Genomic DNA, 19,904 nt, shown 5'->3' on the forward strand with positions numbered 1-19,904 from the left:
GGCGTGTACAAATCTACAAAGGGAAACTAAGACAGGAATAAGTGACATAACTCTGTTGGTCTGGTATGAGGTAAAGAGGAAAAAAGACTTACACCTTCTGTGTGTGTGTGTTTTTTTGTTTTCCTTCTGCTTGGTCCTCCCTCGGTGCCAGCCCTTTCTTGGTGGGCTGATTTCTGTCGCTCATCTTTCAAGGCCAGTTCTTTCAAGGCCACTAACAGTAACAGTGGATCGTAATTTTACAGACTGGAACACAGGTACTCTTTTAGAGTCCTAGAGTTTCTGAGACAAGTTTGTCCTGTTTCTTCCGCAGGGAGTCTTTGGAGACTTCATGGTATAGAATAAACAGGCCCTAAATTCACGGAGGCGAGGGCTCAAACGTCAGATGTTCCTTTACATACACAGTGCCCTGTCCGGAAAAACATCTCCCAGCGCGGCTGGGGCTACATTTAATCCACGCTGCTGACAGCCCGCGCGCCGACGGGGATGGACTTCTGCACGCTGGGGAGGACTGGCGTGCGCACTGAGAAGGGGGGCCAAGGGCTGGGGGAGGAGATCGGAAGGGGAGAGGTAATCCCCGGCGTTTCGAGCATCCCCTTTTTAGAAAGACTGAGTCTCTCCCGGGACAGCTGCTGCGGTCACACCACAAACTTAAAAGCCGGCCTCCCGCTCCGAGCGTGCCTTTCCTCGTCACCCTCGCCTCCCCTCAGCTCCAGCTGGTGCCTGGCTCCGCGCCGCTCCGGCAGGGCGCTTGGGGGTCAGCAGCGCCCCCTGCCTCCCAGCCAGGCCTCTGCGGCCGCAGCCTCCGGTGTCCACCAGGGCCGCCCGCGGCTCCGCGGCTCCGCCAGCGCTGCAGCTCAGAAGAGGTCGCGCCGGTGTCCCGGGTCGCCGCCTCCCTCGCGCACCGCCTGCATCCCCTTCCTCTCTTCCTGAAGAGACAGCGGGCACCGAGGGAGGGAGAGAAAGAGGTCGCGGCAGGTAAGGCAGGTTTCGGGTCACCTGCTGCTCCTGTGGGAGGGTGCTCTGGGGACCGCGGTGTTCAGCAGGGGGTGACTGGTTTCGGGTGGCCGAGGGTCTGAAGTGAGGATGCCGAGCGGCTGGGAGATACGGAACGTTATGGGACTAATAGAGCTCTCCGGAGCTGACAGGAGTGGGTGTGCGGGGGGCCAGACGGAGAATCCGGCGCTGAGGCGCGGACGGTTCGGGCGCGCGGCACAGGGACAGCGTGGCGGCGGGCGCAGCCCCTACAACTCGCCGCCACCGCCGCAGCCTCCTCAGCCCGTCAGGCAAAAGTTTTCCTCCCGGACGCGCCCGGGAACTTCTCTCGCTCTCGCGTTCCTTCCGGGACGCTGGCTGCCGGGAGGGAGTGCGTCTGAACGTGCCCCCTGGCTCAGCCGGCTGCAGGTTCATTCGCAGCCGCGTCGGTGGGGACCGTCTGAGGAGGACTTGACCTGGGGCGTCTGCGCCCTCGCTCGCTCCTTTTCCCGACGGGTTGGGGAGGGGACGGGGAGACCGTGGCGGTTGTTTGTGTTGTGGTGCTTCTGGGGAAGGATGGGCGACGCCTTTTACCCTGTGAGGGAACCTTGACGCTCCTTCTGACGGGAGCTTGCATCTTCCCAGACTCGGAGGGCAAAGTTGGAAGCAGACACCAGCCTCAAAGCTGGCTGACTGGGAAAGGCGGATCTTGCCCAACGCACTCTTGAGGGAGCCAGGCATCCCCCGGTAGCCTCGGCTAGGCTCGCTCAGAAAAGGCCCCAATTTGACTCCTGCCGGGAGTTTAACCCGGCTGATTTAACCCCGAGGGGTGTTCCCCAACCCCTCACCGCGCGCCAGGAGTTTAGGCGTTAATGGTCGGCCCTGGAAGCGCCCGGGCAGTTTTCGGCATCAGCTGATTCTCCTTCCCTCACGACTGGAGTTCAACCTCGTGGGCTGAGTTGCTTTGCTTGTTTCCCGGCGCGCGGAGGGGACCTGACAGGAGAAGGAGGAGGCGTCGCACTCCCGCGACCAGGCTGGACTCGAAGGGACTGGACCGGAGCCGCGCGCCCAAAAGCTGCGGCCGCTGAGGTCCCCAATTCTGAGTTACCGAGGCGGAGTTAAATAGACGAACTTTCCGCTGTTGAGCCCCGAGTGAAGCTGTAATGAAAGGCAAATGTCTCTACGAGGACTCTTCTTTCCTCACCAAAGCCCCTCCCATCCTTAGCCTGTCAATGCCATTTGCCAAAGGGGCGAAGGAACTGAAAGTCAAATTTAGCCGGAAAGGTTCTCCTCCGGTGGGTGTGTGTTGAGGGGAGTGTCCCTAACGGATGGAAAGGGTTGAGGGCGAGGTAGACGGGATAAGACCCCCTCCGGGGTCTGGCGCTGCTATAGTGTAACCATGGCAACCGCCGGGGCAAGAGCGGTCGGAGCCTTCCGGGTTCTGCACGTGGAAAGAAAAAAGTGAAGGGGTGGGGAAGGGATAGAATCACATGTCATCACTCCCGTGTTGCCTTCGCTTCTCCAGCTGTTCTGAGCCAGACAGCTAGGAGGATGAGCAGGAAAGGTGTGGGTTGGGTGTGAGCAGCCCCAGCCAGCAGTTACTTTAACTCTGTCCCGCTTCAGAGTCACTGAGGCCTGTACTAGCAGCTAAAGCTGGCCAGAGAAGCCGTCGCTGATAGGCTACGAAGTGATGGTTCAGGTCAGGGAGATGGGAAAAGGCCTTGGACTTTGGAAGAGAAAAGGCCAGGAAATACAGGAAGGTGATGTGGGAAGAGATAAGAATAGGGTCAAGAGGTAGCTGAGAGACAATACAAGGGTACTGATCTGGACTGCCAACATTTCAAATGGAATTTGCCCATTTATGAAGTGGAAAACTGGTGGAAAAGGGAAGGGACAAACACATCGCATCCTAGGTATTTTGTACATTATCACCGTTAATATTCTCAACAGCTGTACGTTTCTTTCTTTCTTTCTTTCTTTTTTTTGGTACACACAATTTTATTAGGCTTTATATTAGTTTCAGTCAGTAACCTATATTGTGTGACTGCCATTGTCTGAAACCTCAGCAAGGTCTCTTGCCCCTTTATCCGGTTACTGTGGTCAGATTTTTCTCCCTCACAGCCAGTAATTAGGGTTAAAGTAGTGCATTTAAGGGCTTCCCAAGTGGCGCTAGTGGTAAAGAACCTTCCCGCTAATGCGGGAATGTGAGAGAAGGGTTCTATCCCTGGGTCTGAAAGATCCCCTGGAAGAGGGCGTGGCAACCCACTCCAGTATTCTTGTCTGAAGAATCCCCATGGACAGAGAAGCCTAGAGGGTTACAGTCCTTAGGGTCGCAAAGAGTCTGACACGACTCAAACAACTTAGCCAGCATTGCATTTAAAGTGTAGGTCAAAAATGTAATGCTTTGGAAAGGTGCTACATTTAAGCCATGAACACGCCATGTTTAGTTAGTTTTTCTTTTCTTTAAAATGCAAAAAAAAAAAAAAAGAAACAGAGTTAGAAATGTGGGGTGTCCCATTTTGGTTTTTTCAATTTTAAGAAAAATTATAATTCTTAAAAGTGGTATTGGTGGTTAACGGAGTAAACAAAGCAGTCACTTTCCTTTTAGAGATGAGAATAATGAGATGTGAAGGTGTTAGCTGCTCTGTTCAAATATAAGCTAGTAAGAGATGGAGCTGAGACTGGAACTGTTTTACCTGGATGTAGGTCACATTTTAAGAACTTCGGGCAGCTTTCTATGACGCCATTTAAAGGACCTTTCTAAGATCAGTTTGATGCAGTATCTGTACATTATAATTTACAGGGGAAAAGCCCCAAGAATTTAAATGGGATTCAGGATTGAAGATGGGTATAGGCCACAGCAAGTGTGTAGAACAGGAATCTTATGTACATGGTATTAATAATTTATATTTATACAGGTCATTGTGCCTTATAGGGAATTATTTATAATGTTTATATAGGAAAAACGGAAAGAAAAGAAACATTTTATCAAATAGAACCCCTTGGCTGTGTTGAGAAAATTCTCTGAGGTTAATTAAGTTTTCCTTAGTCTACTTACTGCCTTCACGACCTGATAGTTGCAAACTTACTTTATATTTTGGCACCATCATTTCACCTTTGTGTCTGTGGCCCATTTGCTTGCAAGAAGAAATCTTTTGACTCCTGTTACCCTCCTGCTAACTCTCTGAGAGGGAAGATCAAGGAAAAATGCCTGGCAATGCAAAATGTTTTGAAATTTTCAGAGAACTATAACCAACACCAGCAGAAACTAAGGGTAAAGGTAAAGAAATAATTATGTATCTTTTCTTTTGCCTTTTTGCAGACATTGTACTTAATAATTTGCTCTATAATTTTGCATGGGAAAATGCACAAAGGTAAACTGTGTTTTCAATCTCCTTTGTGTGTGGAGGGAGCTGGTAAGGGTAGAAGTGGGATTTATTTTTGGTGTCAGGGAGGGTCTGGAATATAAACAATTACAAAGGCAGAGGAAGCACATGTACTGTTTCCAGTGACAGGCTAACACATTAAATATAGGTTTGAACTTGAGTCACCAGGCTGAATTACTCTCACGTCTTTTCCAAAACTAGGAAATATATTGTTTGGAGTTGGAGTTAAATTAAGGCTATATGTTTCATGGTGCTCAGTTCTTATTCCTCATGGTCTTTTTGCATTGCATGGGTATTTGTTAACTATCAAAAGGTTTATTACAGACCTGAAAGTTATCTGAAGATGTCCTCTGGAATTGGCAGGTATTTCTGTTGCCCTCTGTTTGTTTTCTGCTTGGACAGAGTCACTGGGTTAAGTCATCCCCATTTTTATTATTTAGAATATCAGCTTATCAATCTCAAGGGGAAAATATTCCAGTTGGTGGTGATTTAATGAATATTAGTATGTCTTCAGATTGTTTGTTACAACTTCATTATGGAAAAGAAATGTGACTGAACTTTACTTTTCTGTCTGGGAGACATAATAATTTGATGATATATGTTTTTTGGGAAGAATTCTTGTCAATTAATAAATGATTTATTTAATAAACATGAGTAACCATCAGTTCAGTTCAGTTCAGTTGCTCAGTCGTGTCTGACTCTTTGCGACCCCATGAATCACAGCACGCCAGGCCTCTCTGTCCATCACCAACTCCCGGAGTCCAGCCAAACTCACGTCCATCGAATCAGTGATGCCATCCAACAATCTCATCCTCTGTTGTCCCCTTCTCCCGCCCCCAATCCTACCCAGCATTAGGGTCTTTTCCAATGAGTCAACTCTTCGCATGAGGTGGCCAAAGTATTGGAGTTTCAGCTTCAACATCAGTCCTTCCAATGAACACTCAGGACTGATCTCCTTTAGGATGTACTGGTTGGATCTCCTTGCAGTCCAAGGGACTCTCAAGAGTCTTCTCCAACACCACAGTTCAAAAGCATCAATTTTGCGGCGCTCGGCATTCTTCACCGTCCAACTCTCACACCCATACATGACCACTGGAAAAACCATAGCCTTGACTAGATGGACTTTTGTTGGCAAGTAATGTCTCTGCTTTTAAATATGCTATCTAGGTTGGCCATAACCTTCCTTCCAAGGAGTAAGCATCTTTTAATTTCATGGCTGCAATCACCATCAGCAGTGATTCTGGAGCCCAAAAAAATTAAGTCTGACACTGTTTCCACTGTTTCCCCATCTATTTCCCATGAAGTGATGGGACCAGATGCCATGATCTTAGTTTTCTGAACGTTGAGCTTTAAGCCAACTTTTTCACTCTCTTCTTTCACTTTCATCAAGAGGCTCTTTAGTTCTTCTTCACTTTCTGCCATAAGGGTGGTGTCATCTGCATATCTGAGGTTATTGATATTTCTCCCGGCAATCTTGATTCCAGCTTGTGTTTCTTCCAGCCCAGCATTTCTCATGATGTACTCTGCATATAAGTTAAATAAGCAGGGTGACAATATACAGCCTTGACGTACTCCTTTCCTATTTGGAACCAGTCTGTTGTTCCATGTCCAGTTCTAACTGTTGCTTCCTGACCTGCATACAGGTTTCTCAAGAGACAGGTCAGATGGTCTGGTATTCCCATCTCTTTCAGAATTTTCCACAGCTTGTTGTGATCCACACTGTCAAAGGCTTAGCATAGTCAATAAAGCAGAAATAGATGTTTTTCTGGAACTCTCTTGCTTTTTTGATGATCCAGTGGATATTGGCAATTTGATCTCTGGTTCCTCTGCCTTTTCTAAAACCAGCTTGAACATCTGGAAGTTCACGGTTCACGTATTGCTGAAGCCTCGCTTGGAGAATTTTGAGCATTACTTTACTAGCATGTGAGATGAGTGCAATTGTGCGGTAGTTTGAGCATTCTTTGGCATTGCCTTTCTTTGGGATTGGAATGAAAACTGAACTTTTCCAGTCCTGTGGCCACTGCTGAGTTTTCCATATTTGCTGGCATATCGAGTGCAGCACTTTCACAGCATCAGCATTCAGGATTTGAAATAGCTCAACTGGAATTCCATCACCTCCACTAGCTTTGTTCATAGTGATGATTCCTAAGGCCCACTTGACTTCACATTCCAGGATGTCTGTCTCTAGGTGAGTAATCACACCATCGTCATTATCTGGGTCATGAAGATCTTTTTTGTACAGTTCTTCTGTGTATTCTTGCCACCGCTTCTTAATATATTCTGCTTCTGTTAGGTCCATGCCATTTCTGTCCTTTATCGAGCCTATCTTTGCATGAAATGTTCCTTTGGTATCTCTAATTTTCTTGAAGAGATCTCTAGTCTTTCCCAATCTGTTGTTTTCCTCTATTTCTTTGCATTGATCACTGAGGAAGGCTTTCTTATCTCTCCTTGCTATTGTTTGGAACTCTGCATTCAGATGGGAATATCTTTCCTTTTCTCCTTTGCTTTTCGCTTCTCTTCTCTTCCCAGCTATTTGTAAGGCCTCCTCAGACAGCCATTTTGCTTTTTTGCATTTCTTTTCCATGGGGATTGTCTTGATCCCTGTCTCCGGTACAATGTCACGAACCTCTGTCCGTAGTTCATCAGGCATTCTGTCTATCAGATCTAGTCCCTTAAATCTATTTGTCACTTCTACTGTATACTCATAAGGGATTTGATCTAGGTCATACCTGAATGGACTAGTGGTTTTCCCTACTTTCTTCAATTTAAGTCTGAATTTGGCAATAAGCAGTTCATGATCTGAGCCACAGTCTGCTCCTGGTCTTGTTTTTGCTGACTGTATAGAGCTTCTCCATCTTTGGCTGCAAAGAATATAATCAATCTGATTTCGGTGTTGACCATCTGGTGATGTCCATGTGTAGAGTATTCTCTTGTGTTGTTGGAAGAAGGTGTTTGCTATGACCAGTGTGTTCTCTTGGCAAAATTCTATTAGCCTTTGCCCTGCTTCATTCTGTACTCCAAGGCCAAACTTGCCTGTTACGCCAGGTGTTTCCTGACTTCCTACTTTTGCATTCCAATCCCCTATAATGAAAAGGACATCGTTTGGGGGTTTAGTTCTAGAAGGTTTGTAGGTCTTCATAGAACCGTTCAACTTCAGCTTCTTCGGCGTTACTGGTCGGGGAATAGACTTGGATTACCGTGATATTGAATGGTTTGCCTTGGAAAAGAACAGAGATCATTCTATCGGTTTTGAGATTGCATCCAAGTATTGCCTTTCGGACTGGTTTGTTGACCATGATGGCTACTCCATTTCTTCTAAGGGATTCTTGCCCACAGTAGTAGATATAATGGTCATCTGAGTTAAATTCACCCATTCCAGTCCATCTTAGTTCGCTGATGCCTAGAATGTCGACGTTCACTCTTGCCATCTCCTGTTTGACCACTTCCAATTTGCCTTGATTCATGGACCTGACATTCCAGGTTCCTATGCAATATTGCTCTTTACAGCATCGGACTTTGCTTCTATCACCATTCACATCCACAGCTGGGTATTGTTTTTCTTTGGCTCCATCCCTTCATTCTTTCTGGAGTTATTTCTCCACTGATCTCCAGTAGCATAGTGGGCACCTACTGACCTGGGGAGTTCATCTTTCAGTGTCCTATCTTTTTGCCTTTTCATGCTGTTCATGGGGTTCTCAAGGCAAGAATACTGAAGTGGTTTGCCATGCCCTTCTGCTGGGGACCACATTCTGTCAGACCTCTCCACCATGACCCATCTGTCTTGGGTGGCCCCACACGGCATGGCTTAGCTTCATTGAGACAGACAAGATTGTGGTCTGTGTGATCAGATTAGCTAGTTTTCTGTAATTTTAGTTTCAGTGTGTCTGCCCTCTGATGCCCTCTCGCAACACCTACCGTCTTACTTGGGTTTCTCTTACCTTGGACGTGGGGTATTTCTTCACGGCTTCTCCAGCAAAGTGCAGCCACTGCTCCTTACCTTGGACAAGGGGTATCTACTCACGACAGCCCCTCCTGACCTTGAATGTGGAGTAACTACTCTCGGCCCTCCTGTGCCCATGCAGCCGCTGCCCCTTGGGCCTGGGGTAACTCCTCTCGCTGCCGCCCCCCCCCCGCCCCCGGCCCGGCCTAGCTCCTTTCGGCCACGCTTCTGGGCGGAGCTGTCGCAGCCGCCTCGCTTCTTCGTGGAGCCGAGTAACCATAGCTCTGGTTGAAAAGCTATTCTTTTTATATGTACCTGGAGCTATATTGATAACCTAAGTAAAGTATTAATCAATAAATATTTCAAGACTTGATAACATATTCCTTGAAGGAAAATGAAACATTCACATTTGTGAAATAAGTAGTAATAACAACAGTAATAATGACTGACCATGGGAAAAATTTGTTAATCCCACACCTTGTTACCTCAAAACTTAGTTAAAAAATACTTCTTTACTCTAGGAAATCTTGGCCAGAATTCCTTTTTATTTTTATATCTTCATTCTGCCTTTCAAGCTAATATTCTGAGTTTTTCATTCATTCGTTTTCTTACAATTTTCTTTATATTCCTAACTGTATCATAAGGACCTGGAAGTTTTGTATTCCCTAACTTTTTATAACTTTAGGTTAGTAGAATGCTAAACATATTTAGATACTTAACAAATATTGAAATCTAGTTAATTACCAAGAAGTTAATAGAATGATTTTGAATCACTTTGTCCCCTATAAAAGATCAGCTTAAAGATCTTTGGTTTTATACTTTACTTTCTCTGAGATTTTAGAAAGAAGAGTTTTCTCTTTTATATGAGTTTTAACCTTTCATAGAAAAAATAAGTTGAGATGCTTAGTGTTTTATCATAATGCTTAACATATAGGAGCAGTGTAATGATCATGTGAAATAGGGTTTATAAGAATATTTAGTAAAAGGTGGCATATTACAGAAAGTTATTTTATTTTTGAATTTATTATATTTTTTAGAAGGATCCAATTAAGAAATGAGAATCTGCATCATCTGTGTCCACATTATTTCACCTTAACTTTAAGTTGTTGTTGTTTAGTTACTAAGTTGTGTCTGACTCTTTGTGATCCTATGGACTGTAGCCCGCCAGGCAAGAACACTGGAGTGGGTTGCCATTTCCTTCTCCAGGGCTCTTCCTGACTCAGGGATCGAACCCATGTCTCCTGCCTTGGCAGGTGGATTCTTTGCTGCTAAACTACCAGGGAAGCCCAAGAAATACAAAGCTAAAGCAAATTCACTGCAAACAAGAAATGCACTGATAAGAAACTGGAATACCTTGAAATTATTTTGAAATTTAAATAATAATAATAATGAGGTATACTTAAATTATTAGACATTTACAAATATAAATTACTCATGACAATTGAATGTTTCAAAAAGTTGGAATATATAATAAGATAGATTGTTCATATTTAAATTTTAAATGATTTTGGTGACTTTTAATTTATCATCACTAATATTAGATCTTTTATCTCCATGACATTCAGGTATTTCTTGCACTTTGGTATTTGCTATTGTTGCCTTCAGATAAATATTTGCTGTTTATGTCTGAAATTATTGTTCTATGAAAGAAAGAAGTGTGTTCTAAGGTAAAAAATGAATACTTTTTTTTTATTTGGAGGAGCACTTTCAATTTTGAAATGTAACACTTCATTTCAAAGAACTATTTGGAACCCTCAAAATTCTCAGTTTACTTACAGTACTAAGTACGAGGTCAGTAGAAGTTGACAGTAATTTGCGTTTTCTTGTTGAAATGGGGTGTACATCTAAAAGAACTTTTATTTTTATATTAATGATTTTCATTACAGATACACATTCATGATCATTACTGAAAAATCAGTAAATACAGATAAGCATAAAGTAAGGAAGTGTAATAAAAAGTTATCCATAAATCTGCTACACCTAAATATATATGTTAATTCTTAGGTTAAACATGAAATTTATTTTTAAAATAAATGTTATATGTGACAGCTAGGGCCTAGATCTCATTTTCTAGTGTCACTGTCCCGTAAAAGGAACCAGGGATCCTCAGAGAAATGGCTGATTCTAGGACTGGGGCAAGGAAATGTATGTGAACCTGGATCATCTTGTGCCAAAAAATAAACAAGTGTCCCAAACACACATATACACTCACCATACCAAATATGCACAATGATAGGGGTATGTCAAAGAGATCTAGGAACCAGCTGAAAAAGTTCCCAATGGCCAACACTAGAATAATTTGAGCAAAAAAAATAAACTATTATTGATTATAACCCAAGGTATAAAATACATATCCATGGGATCATGCTAATATAAATGAATGATGAATAAATACAGGAGAAGAGACAAATCTTCCATCCAGTAGAACTTCAAATAGTTTATGCAGGTATCTGGCCCTCAAGGAAGGGGAACATATAACTCCTTACTTCTGAAATGAGCTGTGCATGGTTACTTCCTCCAAAGAGTACTCAGCACGGAAAGGAGGGGAAAGAGTACTTTACAGTAAATAAGCCAAGCAGAGACTGTCTCAGCCAAGTGATCAGGGTCAACCTCAACAGTCCTAAAGCGTATTGGTAGTATGTGCCTTTGATATGAAGGATGAAATGAATATTCCCCCTCTCAGCCTCTCCCTTGATATGTCCTGTAACCCCAATAAAACCATGAGAAAAACATAAGGCAAATTCCAAAAGAGGGGCAGTCTGCAATATATTTGACCAGTACTCCTCAAACTGGTCAAGATCATAAAAAAACAAAGTAAGTCTGAGAAACTGTTATAAGCAAGAAGTCAGAGAGACACGAGCTAAATGTAATGTGGTGTCCTGGGTGAGACCCATGGAAAGAAAAAGAACATTAGATAAACACTAAGAAAATCAGAAGAGACTTGGACTTTAGTTAATAACAAAATGTCAATATTGATTTTTTTCATTATAACAAATGTCCATTCTATCTATCGTAAGATGTAAAAATAATAGGGAAAACTGAATGTTGTTTCTAAGGAAACTTTCTATACTATCTTCTCAGTTTTTGTACATATAAAACCATTCTTAAAAATAACATCTGTTTGTAAAAATTATACTTGAAAGCATATAGATTAACCATAGTGAGAAACTATATAGAAGGTGAACCATTCTCTGGTCAGAAAGGTTAATGTTATTCAATTAAATGTTTACTTTATTCCCCTAGTTCAAGGTGGAACTATGCTACTGTTGTTTTTTTTTTTTCCTGTTGATGCTAAATATAATAGATCTCATCATAATAAATGCATATTTTGAATAAAGTGTTCTTGTAATTACTTATTTTTCAAAATAAAATGTATTACTTGGATTAATAAAAAATTGTATATCACCATTGTGATAGGTTCTCGTGCAAAGAAAGCTATGTACCAGTCATGTTCCATAAATCAGCCTTAAATATTAAAAGAGAAGGCACACTTTTTTCATACTATAGTCTTTGCTATTTTATTGATATTGACAAGATCCATCTTCTGTGCCAGATGTCTTCAGTTTTACATGATGATTGTGCTTCCAAATTCTTGCCAAAATGGCTCAATGACTATGTTCTTGTTTCTCTTCTTTGAATCTCAAGGACATCTACTACATTAAATATGCTAAAGATTATTCCATATCAAATGTTATAGGTATAATACACGTATCATTGCTTATTTTAAAAATTAAAAATTTACCTAAGGAGGCTTTTATATCCCTTCAAATTCCTAGAAATTGTGACTTATATATGTTCCAGAAATGTAGATATGTGTTGCCATTTCCATTTTTATCTGTGTGTGTGTGTTTTCAATTCTTTCCCTCACTTTACATATATACTTTCTATCTATTATAAAACTCACATTATTCCTTCTATTCTCTGTGTTACAAATGGTTGCATATGTTTTGAAAGTCCAAGGATTTTTTTCCCTTTTAGTAAGTTTTCTTGCTTATGTGCTTAGTCACTCAGTCATGTCTTAACACTTTATGACCCCACGGACGATAAACCCCCAGGCTCCTCTGTCCATGGGATTTTCCAGGCAAGAATACTGGAGTGGTTTGCTCTTTTCTGCTCCTGGGGATCTTCCCAACCCAGGGATCCAACCTGTGTCTCCTGCATTGGCAGGCTGATTCTTTACCACTGTGCCATCTGGGAAATCTCTTGCTTATGGTTGGACCAAAAGTCCTGTCATTTCACCTTTAGACATGCTGATGTCTTATTTTTTTATTATCTCATATTTATAATTATTTAATAATTACCTGACTGTGCTTTATAGTCAACTTTCTGTTGAATTTGCACTCTACTGTGGCGGTGGTTGCTTTTTTTACTTGTCTTGTTTTTAGTTTGTATGAGTCATAGCACACAAAGAAACACATTTCAAGAAGTTGTTTGGGAAAAATCATGGAATCCAGTCCCAGAATATGTGGCTAAAGGGCCTTTTTTTTTTTTTTTTTTTTTTTTTGGTGATACCCCACTGAACTTCCAGAGATTCCAGGGACAATGTCTGAAAAAGGCCCAGATCAAATATGACTAGTGTGCTCTGGGCTTCCATTGGAATCTTAGGTACAACGTTTTCGTTTTTGTTACATGGAAGGATTGAATGCAATTTTTTAAAAGAGAGATCCTGCCTATGGTAAGTTAATTCATTCAAAAAGAAGAATGAAGAAATACAAATTCTGACCAAAACCTTTAGAAATAGTTTGCATAATTTGCATAATAGAGATGTGAAATTTATGCTTTTGCATGGACTATCATTGACTCCTTTTTAACTTTCTATCAATATATTTTCAAGTAATTGATGACTTATGAATACATAATTATAACTAGGGTACTATTTTCAAAAAATCTTTTCAGATGAAAATAATCATCTCAAATCTCATCAACTGTGAGATTTGACTCTCCTTATCAGAAGACAGGTTTTTAAAACAGTTGTGAAATTGTATACTTACTAACTTTATCCTTCATATATATTCTGATTCAAAATTCACTCTTTTGGCCATACTAGCTTCTGTCTTATAGCTTCAAATATTTCCTTATCATGATCAAATTGGGGTGTTAAGTTGCTTTCCAAGCAGTTTGGTAGAAGGTTGAAGTAGCCAGATTGTTCTATCTGTAAAAGTATTTGCATGATGAAATAGTGTAAGATGAGTTATGTATAATTATAAAATGGGAAATTAGTATAAGTCAAGAAATTATTGTATCAACTTATGAAGACTTTCATCACCTGTAAAGTGGTTGTTCAAAAGCATTTATACTGGATATACAGATGAGAGGATAACATTTTCCTTTCTTTGACTTGATTCACATTTCTCGGCGCCGTGGGGATTGTTGTCTTAGACTACACTGTGATGAGTTTTGGCAGAGAGTGTTCATTGTTCAGGTTTTTAAAAGGGCAAGTTTTTGGCAGAAGTAGCTTACATAGAAAAGGAATGCTGTGCTTACACATGTGTACTCAATAGACCCTTCAGAGAGCTTGGGCTAAGATCCTGGGATTCCTTACTTCACCCTACTCCAAGTCTCTGGATGTTGATTGCTTAGAGCTCTTTTGTTTTGTCATTATCACATAGGCCTTTTCACATTCCAGAAAATGGTACATTTGATCCATATTTCAAAACTTTTTAGAGTACAAGGAATGGTCATTCATATCCTGTGCACTTTCACTTGAGATGTTAAAAATAAGAATTGCATTCAGATCTGCTTTACCTTAATATTTATCAAACATGTAACCATCATCTTTGTGATGGTCACCAATCGTTCTTTTTATATTTGTGTAACCTTTGGTTATTTCTGATAATCAGAAATGACAATTTTGACTTTCTCTTTTTTCCATTACTTTATTTTATACAAACAGGGTTTAAAAGTGTGCTTTATGTGGGTGATATATTAAGATGAGCAAAAACAAAAAAAGTCTTATAAATTCTCTGAATTAATAAACAGGATGGACTTGCATCAACCACATGGGCTTACAGTTTCTCTACTCTTTCCTTTGGGGACTTTGTGCTGATTTCTTCTTTCACTTGGATAGTTTTGTCTCTTACTGCCATCACTTCTCCTGGCCCCAAACCAGTGCCCACTCCCCTAGGTACCCTCATGTACGGCCATTCAGTCTTGCTTGAAAAAGTGCTTTTCACTTAAATTCTGCCCTCCTGTCTGTAAGATCTTTCTCAGTTCCAATAACTATTTCTTTCTTACTTGGACTAAGTTTCCCAAGAATAAGGACCAAGTAGTTGCTACCTTAACATTTTTCTCCATACTTCCATACATATCACCAAGTCTTTCACGTAATAAGTACACAATCTCTAATGCTTGAATATAAATTATTCTATTCAGAACCCCTTTTTTGTTTTTTCCTCTTGTAACTACTTTAGATGTATAATTCCTCATGAAGTTATTTTCACACACACATTCCTTCATTGTAAAGGTTATTTCACATATTCATATTTCTCTTGATGCCTTCCCATCTTGAATTCCCTTTTCATCTTTTCTTTAATTCAAGAAGTATTTATTGAGTGCCTGCTATATGCTGGGCACTATACGAGTCACTGACAAAATACAAATGAGAAACCATGGCTGCAACCCTGAAGTAGGTGACTGTAAAATAATTCATTATCAGTTCAGTTCAGTTCAGTCGCTCAGTCGTGTTCGACTCTCTGCGACCCCATGAATTGCAGCATGCCAGGCCTCTCTGTCCATCACCAACTCCCGGAGTCTACCCAAACCCATGTTCATCGAGTCGGTGATGCCATCCAACCATCTCATCCTCTGTCGTCCCCTTCTCCTCCTGCCCCCAATCCTACCCAGCATTAGGGTCTTTTCCAATGAGTCAACCCTTTGCATGAGGTGGCCAAAGTATTGGAGCTTCAGCTTCAACATCAGACCTTCCAATGAACACCCAGGATTGATCTCTTTTAGGATGGACTGATTGGATCTCCTTGCAGTCCAAGGGACTCTCAAGAGTCTTCTCCAACACCACAGTTCAAAAGCATCAATTCTGCGGCACTCAGCTTTCTTCACCGTCCAACTCTCACATCCATACATGACCACTGGAAAAACCATAGCCTTGACTAGACGGACTTTTGTTGGCAAAGTAATGTCTCTGCTTTTAAATATGCTATCTAGGTTGGCCATAACCTTCCTTCCAAGGAGTAAGCGTCTTTTAATTTCATGGCTGCAGTCACCATCAGCAGTGATTCTGGAGCCCAAAAAAGTAAAGTCTGACACTGTTTCCCCATCTATTTCCCATGGAGTGATGGGACCAGATGTCATGATCTTAGTTTTCTGAACGTTGAGCTTTAAGCCAACTTTTTCACTCTCCTCCTTCACCTTCATCAAGAGGCTCTTTAGTTCTTCTTCACTTTCTGCCATAAGGGTGGTGTCATCTGCATATCTGAGGTTATGGATATTTCTCCCGGCAATCTTGATTCCAGCTTGTGTTTCTTCCAGCCCAGCATTTCTCATGATGTACTCTGCATATAAGTTAAATAAGCAGGGTGACAGTATACAGCCTTGACGGACTCCTTTTCCTATTTGGAACCAGTCTGTTGTTCCATGTCCAGTTCTAACTGTTGCTTCCTGACCTGCATACAGGTTTCTCAAGAGACAGGTCAGATGGTCTGGTATTCCCATCTGTTTCAGAATTTCCCACAGTTTATTGTGATCCACACAGTCAAAGGCTTTAGCATAGTCAATAAAGCAGAAATAGATATTTTTCTGGAACTCTCTTGCTTTTTCGATTATCATGAAGGGTCAAATCAAATCTTATGATATAAAATCCAAAAAACAAAGAGTCCTACTCATAGTCTTGGCCTTTTCTCTCTGCAGCCTTTTCTTTAATGATGTCATCCTCTCACCTTAACCTCTTTTATCTTTATGGAGTCTATGCTCAGAGCATTATCTCCATCGCTGACTTCCCTCTCAGGTCTCAGGTACGTCACCACACCACTACAACCCCTGTGGGTTAGTCTTCATTGCTCTACATTATGTGTAAAAATGAGATCACTCTGGAAACCAAAGGAGTCTTTGATTAGTGGAACTTTAAACTGAGGCTTTCAAATGTGGGGGGAAATGTGGTGCTGTCGTTAAGGTTATGCACTATGGAAGCAGACAGCTTGGATTCAGATCCTAGTTCTGTCACCTCTGAACTGTGTGATTAGACAAGTTACTTGACCTTTTTATGTCCATTTCCCATCTTTTAACTGGGGGTTCATGAAAGCACTAATCTCATAGGGTTATTGTGAGATATAAATGGGTTAATATAGGATGATCAAATGTTGTATTATACTGTGTGTTATCTTTCCATTATCCTTACAAGATGATGCAAATTACATATAGATCGGATTCTCACACATCTCCACACTGTTCTGCTGCCTTCTTGTTCTTTATCTGCTGGATTCCATTAATCTCATTCAGAAAAAGGTCCTTTGGTGACCTCCTTCAGGTATATTCCTGGATAAGAGAATGACATTTTAGGATTAACTATTACCACCTCCTTCTTTTGCACAATAGTGTGTTTAAAGAAACATCATTTGGGGCACATTGCGACTGACTATGCTATAGGGATGTGAAGGAGAATCCAGGGCATAGGAACCCTTTAATACTAGCTGTCACAGAAGCAGCAGCTGCTTGTAGAAGCTAAATAGCAAGTAATAAAATCCTTTGGTGCCCTATCTAAATTTCCAGGTTTATTTTGTAGCAGTTCACCATTCCTTAGCCATCTACTACTGGATTTATAACACTGCACATTCCTTGAAGTGCTCCATTCCCAAATAAACAACACAGATTTGTTCAACAGCCTTCATATCCCCTGCTTCTGACTTTTTTTTTTTTTTAACCCAGTACACAGATATTTCTTTAGCCTTCCAATGTGGGCCTACTGTCATTCTAATCCCCTGACCTCAGCTTCCTTCCCCTGTTTGACCACTACCTTGTCCCTGTACCTCTGCTAACCAGTTATTGCACTTGAAACTTCTTATTAAATGCTGTCACTACTTTGTGGTTTCAGAATATTCTATTTCAGTCCCGTTTATAAGGAGTAAAAGAAAACAGAGTGACCTAATTCACTATCCATCCACTAGAGGATTTGGAAATTGGCCCAGCAACAGTCTCTTGTAGTGCAGTCTCATGCCTGAGGCCTGGACTTTTTCTAGACCCTGTACCATTGCTGAACTTGCTGCCATGATCTAGCTACCAAGAGGTCCCTGGATTCTTGCTCTCTAAAGGTTGAGCTTCAGGGAATCTTGAAGGAACCTGCAGTACAGCACTTATAGAATAAAGTTGCCCAAGAGAAGCATCTCCCAAGGTGGAAGTTTAGGAAGAATCCAGAGGCAAATGGGTAGCTCCTGCATCTAGATATAAGCAATTTAATATGCAAGGAAAACCTTTGTCTCAGGCTGACTCACCTTCTTGGCCCTTCTCTGAAATATAACTAGTGGAAGCAGCAAGTATGTTAATCAATTATATTTTCCAGAAATTGAACTTAAAAGTCACTTCAGATTCTGAGCAAGCGGAAGTGAAACTAAATAATGTTCTAGTTATTTTATGGGAAAATACTTTTCTAATGCTGTTTTTGGTATTGTTTCTGATAAGTCTATTCTCACAGTTGGCTTATGAATGTTCATCAATATATTTTATATCATTAATAATTAGTAAATTATTTTCTACATCTTAAATTAATTATGAACCTTATATATATCATATTAATAACTATATGTAAGACCTCATTTCTACTTCACAGAAAATGAAATGCTTCAGAGATAGGATGAATAAGATTTACTTGAAATAATTTCTGAATATTTTCTAAATAATTAAAAAGCTTCTCACAGTGCTAATCCCAGGAATGTAAAGTGATTTTCTGTAGTTGCAAATAGATAGATGTAAATCAATGTAAAATGTTTCAAATATATATTAATATATATATCTTTAGTGTGTGGCATTTTCTATTCCATGAATCTTAAGGATAATTTTATTAGAGCAAATTAAAAGAAGGAAACAATTTTAAAAACTAGAACCCAGAGTCAATTTAGTTTGTTTGTTTTCTTTTTATAAATTCACTCTTACGTCTGTTGGCTTTTTATTACTTTAGTGAGTAAATATTTATAAATCTCCTGGCTTGTTTCTTGATGAAATTTTAAGTAAGGGAGATAATTTGCATTACTTTTCTAAGTATTTTGCTGGGGCAGGGGAGTTCCATTTTCAAATGATTCCTTTTAGGTGTTTATGAGGACTAGCCAGGCTCAGACTAATAGTGGTTTTCTGGGTAGTTTCAGGGTCATTAAAAGAGTGTGACCAGGGCCAAGGTAACACCTATTCCAGGTCTGTAGTTCAGGACTGAAGACAGAGAAGGTGGAACAGTCTAGGGGTTCACATGTATGTTCTTCTTTTGGGGCCCTATAATTCCTGGGTTGTATCTGACGGCTCTCTCCTCTTGCTCTTTCACTGGTTCCCCTTTCTCTTCCCCCCACTTACTGCCTTTTGCCCACAGTTCTGTTCTTTTCTGTCTACAGACTTTTCTCCCTGATCCATTCACTCTCCTCATTTCTGTTATTATTTAGATGAGAAAGACACATAAATTATTAACCCTGACCTCTCTCGTGGTCTCGATCCCTCTGCCAGTGCTTTTTCCAATAGAATCTAGTCTAAGGCAATTAATCATCCATTTAATAAGCAGTTTAAATTCTTACTATGATATCATCATGTACTTTCTTCCAATGTAGTTGTGATTTTGTACACACAAATATTGATCTTGTGGTGGGAAAGCAACACAGTTTGGAGTCACAATTTATTATCTGGGAACACTTGTTATTTAAATCTATCAGTCTTGTTTTACTCATATATTGAAGTGGGGTAAATGACAGCTCTGTATACAAAACACATGTGAGTATTAATTGAGACAGTGTAAGTAAATTTCTCCCAGTGCCTGACACCATGGCTATTTAATAAATCAACACTGATAGTTTTATTTCTTCTCACCAATATACATTAAGCGTATTTGACTGGTTACAAAAGCTTTGAAATGCCAGGGTACAGACTTCAGGTTTTATACTGGAGGCACATGGGAGACACTGAAAGTTTTTGAACCATGAAATAACCCAAGAATTAGTATTTTAGGAAGATGAGCCTAGGAATAATTTACAGGGAGACCAACTAAGAAACACTTTGTAGATAAAATAAGGGCTGGACCAACACAATGGTGTTGAGAATAGAAATAAGGGTGCTAGAGAAATACAGGGCTATCATATCAGACTTTTACTCTTTGTTATTTGTGTATTTCATGATGTTTTCCTGTTATATAGTCAAAGCATTATTATTATAATGTGAACTTTGCTCTCAGCCTGACTCAGAACTATTTTATATTCCTCTCAGAACATAGATATGTTAACATTAAAACTGTCTCATTGATGTTATACTTTTTGAAACCAATATATATTGTTCCTAGAATTCACAATGCAACAAGTAACATATTACCACATATAAAGTCTGAGGTCAGACTTGATCATAGCAGGATATAAAATATCTCATGAATTTTTTTTCCTGCTAACGGAAGTTTTAAGTATTTCAGATTAAGA

At 40.7% G+C, this 19,904-nt stretch overlaps 2 protein-coding genes across 6 annotated transcripts in view; one reads left to right on the forward strand and one right to left on the reverse strand.

Annotated features, from left to right (window-relative positions):
* LOC145524398 (uncharacterized) overlaps positions 1-3,457 on the reverse strand; it is a 1,208,145-nt gene extending 1,204,688 nt beyond the window's left edge. For 2 of the 4 annotated variants that reach the window (XM_081536537.1, XM_081536538.1), the window contains exon 1: positions 93-3,457. In XM_081536537.1, coding sequence (XP_081392663.1) covers positions 1,120-1,713 — 594 coding nt within the window. In that variant the 5' untranslated portion in view covers positions 1,714-3,457 and the 3' untranslated portion in view covers positions 93-1,119. The remainder of the gene's footprint in view (positions 1-92) is intronic. The other 2 variants (XR_014067465.1, XR_014067471.1) reach the window with 2 other exon arrangements.
* SEMA3D (semaphorin 3D) overlaps positions 265-19,904 on the forward strand; it is a 217,772-nt gene continuing 198,132 nt past the window's right edge. Inside the window, exon 1 of one of the 2 annotated variants that reach the window (XM_081536535.1) lies at positions 265-975. The gene's annotated coding sequence lies outside the window, so the exon portion shown is untranslated. The remainder of the gene's footprint in view (positions 976-19,904) is intronic. The other variant, XM_081536536.1, reaches the window with a different exon arrangement.

This window comes from Giraffa tippelskirchi, chromosome 10 (assembly GCF_054371585.1).
Source record: "Giraffa tippelskirchi isolate mGirTip1 chromosome 10, T2T-mGirTip1v1.2.pri, whole genome shotgun sequence".
Taxonomy (NCBI): Eukaryota; Metazoa; Chordata; class Mammalia; order Artiodactyla; family Giraffidae; genus Giraffa; species Giraffa tippelskirchi.